Source organism: Myotis davidii, unplaced genomic scaffold (assembly GCF_000327345.1).
Source record: "Myotis davidii unplaced genomic scaffold, ASM32734v1 scaffold3428, whole genome shotgun sequence".
Taxonomy (NCBI): domain Eukaryota; kingdom Metazoa; phylum Chordata; class Mammalia; order Chiroptera; family Vespertilionidae; genus Myotis; species Myotis davidii.
In genome coordinates, this window is record NW_006298785.1 from 21,884 (window position 1) to 26,618 (window position 4,735).

At 50.0% G+C, this 4,735-nt stretch overlaps 1 protein-coding gene across 1 annotated transcript in view; it reads left to right on the plus strand.

The window, feature by feature from the left end:
• The window catches only part of LOC102761162 (liver carboxylesterase 1-like), a 27,288-nt gene that overhangs the window by 19,656 nt on the left and 2,897 nt on the right, over nt 1-4,735 (plus strand). The window contains exons 7-8 of the mRNA XM_015570958.1: nt 2,939-3,136; nt 4,330-4,404. Coding sequence (XP_015426444.1) covers nt 2,939-3,136; nt 4,330-4,404 — 273 coding nt within the window. The remainder of the gene's footprint in view (nt 1-2,938; nt 3,137-4,329; nt 4,405-4,735) is intronic.

Consider the following 4,735-nt stretch of genomic DNA (forward strand, 5'->3'; position numbering starts at 1 on the left):
GCCTCTGTGCAGGGCTGGGGCAGGCGGGTCCCAGAGGATCAACAGGGAGGACAGAGCGAGCAGTTATGGCTGCTCTCAGTCCGGTTCCCAGAGGCTCTGCCTCTCAGAGTCCCAGCAACCGCTGCAAACCTCGGAGAGAAAGCTGCCCTCGCGTTCCGACCGATGCCAGACAGTCCTGCTTCTCCCGTTTGAGTCTGGATCCCTAGAGACTCGCCCAGAACTGGAGCTCAGAATCTGAGACTCCCTCCCTATTGAAAACGACAACCACACCCTCAGCTACCAGCCCGCTCTGCGCGCACCTCCGCACCTTTCTATTTTCCGCACTGTTGTATTTTCAACACTGCGCCTCCTCTGAGTCTCGTATGCTGTTCTCTTCCCTTCTAGTTGAAGAATTTCCCCTCAGCCAGCTTTCCTGTGGTTCTGGGTGATGTCTGTTCTGTCTTTTAGTTGTATTTTGAAGTGGTTGTTGGAGGCAGCTAACTCCGGTATTTACCTATGCCGCCATCTTCTGTTTTTCTCAATAGTGTTTTTAGATGGTAACTGCTACAACTCACCAAAGCATAATCTCTAAACTCTCAGACCACTGCATCCAGAGGGTGCTGCATCTTAAGGATACTCTGCCTGTACATTTTCTACAACTCTATAGTCATAAATCTAGACATGATTCAGTTCCCAGCTTCTCAAGACATCTTATAAAATCAGTGATTCTGAGAAAAGCCGGAAGTCTTTCCATGTTTATCCACTCTCGCAACACACACACACACACACACACACACACACACCCCATAAACACCTGGTCTGTAGAATTACAACCCCATAATGAAGGGACCCTACTGGTTAGTTTCTACTAGTAGTCAGACCTGTTATCTACCATGTAGGGTGACAACAAGCACAATAGTGTTGAGCATATACAGAGAGAAGAAAGGGGTGAGTTGAATTTTAGTGAGGTTACATGAGTGAGAACTTTCCGATGCAAGATGGGAAAACTCTTTGCAAAGTGTCTTTAGCAGAAAAAGGAATGTGTTGTCACACAACCTTTAGGTGACTGAAAAGTTCAGGAGTAGATGGCTTCAGGCATGGCTGGACCCAGACACACATCTATTATTTAGAATCTGTCTGTACCCCTCAACTTTTGCCTCTTAACGTTTGTTTACTCTCAGGCAGGTTGGTCCCCTGGGGTGGTTCAAGGCAACGGCAACACTCTAGTCTAGACATATATCTGATCTGCTTAGAAACCCCCTTTCCCAATAATTCTAGCAAGAGTTTGGGGTAATGTCTATTGTCCTGACATGGGCCCCATGCCAATCCATGAGCTAATCTCTGTGGTCAGGAAGATGGAGCACCCAGGTCTTCTAAAGATGTCTGGACTCATGGAATGAGAATGAGGGAGGCCTCCTTGAAAAACCGGGGTGTTGTTGCCTGGGGAACAAGAAGAGGAAATGGATGGAGGGCAGTGCAGGCACATGCAACAGAAATCCTCACCAGAGTTCCCCTCCCCTACCCACAGCTAGACCCTGAGCTCATGCCCAGGGGAGCCAGTGCCCTGCCCACTTCCTCTGACCAGTCAGGGCGGCACCTGGAGGGAGAACCTGATACCTTTGGTGGCAGCTGACTAAGACCAGCTCCTTCCTTCTTCCTTCCTTCCTTCCTTCCTTCCTTCCTTCCTTCCTTCCTTTCTTTCTTTCTGTAGTAGTTTTTTAAAAAGATGTATGTTTTTATTGATTTCAGAGAGGAAGGGTGAGGGAGAGAGAGATAGAAGCATCAGTGATGAGAGAGAATCATTGATTGGCAGCCTCCTGTACACCCCACTCTGGGGACTGAGCCTGTAACTCGGGCATGTGCCCTGATTGGGAATTGAACTGTGACCTCCTGGTTCATAGGTTGACAATCAACCACTGAGCCAGGCTGACTGACTGGGCTCTACATTTTTTCTTGTTTTTATTTCCTGCTCCCAGGGGGAGAAGGCTGTACTAGAAACTCCCACCTCGGGGAGAGGGAGGTAACTGCATCAGGGGTCTCAGGATCCTACACAGAGGAGCCCAGATCTCCTGCAAGGCTGCAGGGCTGATTAGCCACTATGTGCAGGGTCACCAGGAAGGGAGCCAGGAGCCTCAGTCCTGAGGACACTCCTCCCAGCCACTCAGGAAACTCCAACAGTGTCCTCCCCTCTCCTTCCTCCTCTCCTCCCACCTTCCAGAGGGCCACCAGGTTCCCATGCCTTTACCTCTACAACGTCTGCCAGTCCTACCCCCTCTGCTTTCTCTCTGGGGACAGTAGCACTTACCCTGAAAAGTGTCTTCAGGATTGAAAGAAATGCATTCAGTCATTCAACAAAGATTTTATTAGCACTGAGTACTTTGTGCCAGGGCCTGAGTTTTAAGCGGGGAGTGGGAGTGGGTGGGTGAATGAGGGGAGGGATAGACCAGTGACATGGGCAAAAAAAGCAGACACAATTCCCGGCCCTCTAGGAGTGAGAGAGAGTACAGTAAACACATAAAATATGGTGTGTGTTTGATGATGGCTAGTGTTTCGGAGAAAAAGAAACTGGGAACTGGGGATGGAGTTTGCTGGTGGTTTGAGTGTACACAATGGGATTTGGGAGCCATGGCTCCGGGTTCACTAATTCGGAGTCCACAGTGACTTTACAGAGCGTAACCACCGTGAATAATGAGAATTGACTGTCATGAGAGAGATACATATAGATAGACATACACTTCAAGCTGAAAGTTTTATATAAAACACAAATATTAACATCATATTTTTACATATTTCAATTTGAGGGAGATCCCCCCCATGACCTGCCCACTGCTAATCCCTTGGGCACCAGTTCTGCCCTCTGGAGTCAGAGACTTAGCTGCTTTGTTAGACCCTGAGCTCTGTGCCACTGCCCATAGGCACACAGGTGTGTGGTGCTGGCTTTGCTCAGACGAGCTGAGAGAAGGACGTGGGTGTGAGCGGGGAGGGCAGCATGGACACTGTTATGTCCTCTTCCCAGAGCCAGCCCTTCCTGTCCTCTGTGGTTGATGGAGTGCTGCTGCCGAAGATGCCGGAGGAGCTTCTGGCTGAAAAGCAGCTCAACACTGTTCCGTACATCGTCGGAATCAACCAGCAAGAGTTTGGATGGATTCTTCCAATGGTGAGCCTGTGTGGGCCTTTGAGACCCGCCTTTGCGCCCATCCTACCAGCCTCCCATCTCTGGTCTCAGGATCTCTTCCTCCCCCCAGCCCCCACCTCCGATGCCTCGGGGTCCAGGGTAGCTGTTCCCTCTTCACGAGTTGACATTTCCATGGAAACCTTCCCTGGGATGGCCGAACTGCCAGCTAGGTGGTGAAGCCATGGGCGCCCCCTCTCCAAACTCTGATTACCTCCAGTCTAAGAACCTTCGAAAGTCGGTGCCGGTAGAGAGAATTATTGTGCATATGGAGAAATAGAGCCCTGGGAAGGAGGGGAGATCAGGAGTAAGGCCTGGGGCTCTGCAGCCTCTCCCCCTGGGCTCAATGCTTTCTAGTTTCTCCATAAATCCCCAGGCATGCTCTTCGTCATCTAATTAGAGTCAGAGGAACTTCCTTCCTCTTGTGGTAAAATTTACTTCTAAATGTTAGGAAGAGCTTTCCCTTCTGTCAGAGATAAAGCCGGATACTAGTGGAAGGGGTAGGAACAGGTTTCATTCAGTTATATTACTGCAGCAGGGGTAAGATCCAGTGTGAACTCCACTCAAACCCTGAAGGACAAGGCTGGAGCCCTGTAAAGGCTGCCATGCAGGGGGGTTGGGAAGGTGGCCATGAGACCAGGCCTCCTGGATTTGTGAAGTGGCACTTCTCTGGAGGAGAAGCACACCTCTCCTGTGTGTAAGTCAGCAGGCAGGGGTATCAGTTGCAGCGAGGTGCCCACTGAAGTTAGGGACCAGAGAGAGAGCAGAGTTATCCCCTGCATGTCTGTGTTTCAAAGGGACGGCTCCCAGGTCCTTGAGCAACAGTTTGGGTGGTAGATGTACAGATCTAAGGGCAGAGACAGGCTTTGGCTGGAACAAACAGTGCCTTCTTGAGGTCTGTGTCGTCCCACAGGGCTCTGTCCTTCAACACTAGCTTGCATTACATTGCAGAGGCCTGAATTGGCTTCTTTGAACATTTACTTCATCTTCTTCACTCTCCTTGAGTTTCTGGATATAAGTCCCTTTCATTCATTGGTTTTGCCCAGTTCATCAGAGTCCTTGCCCGTCAAGACATGACAAGCTGTCTCCCAGCCTGCATTGGTTTGGTTGTTTGGTCATTTTGGTTCTTCCCATTAGTTCCCAAATGAGTCACGACTGCTAACCTGGTGTTTTAACAGACGATGGGTTTCCCGATCTCTGAAGGCAAGCTGGACGAGAAGATGGCCTCGTCACTCTTGTGGAGGTCCAACACTGTAAGTGTCTGGGGAAATCCTGGGATGGGCTGAGACCCAAGGAGGGACGGGGATTGCCCCAGGTCGCTGAGCAATTAAATGGCAGAATGAAGACTGAGGCCATGCCGAAACCGGTTTGGCTCAGTGGATGGAGCGTTGGCATGTGGACTGAAGGGTCCTGGGTTCGATTCTGGTCGAGGGTATGTGCCTTGGTTGCGGGCACTTCCCCAGTGGGAGATGTGCGGAAGGCGGCTGATTGATGTTTCCCTCTCATCAATGTTTCTGACTCTCTGTCTCTCTCCCTTCTTGTCTGTGAAAAAGCAATAGAATATATTAAAAAAAAAAAAAAAAA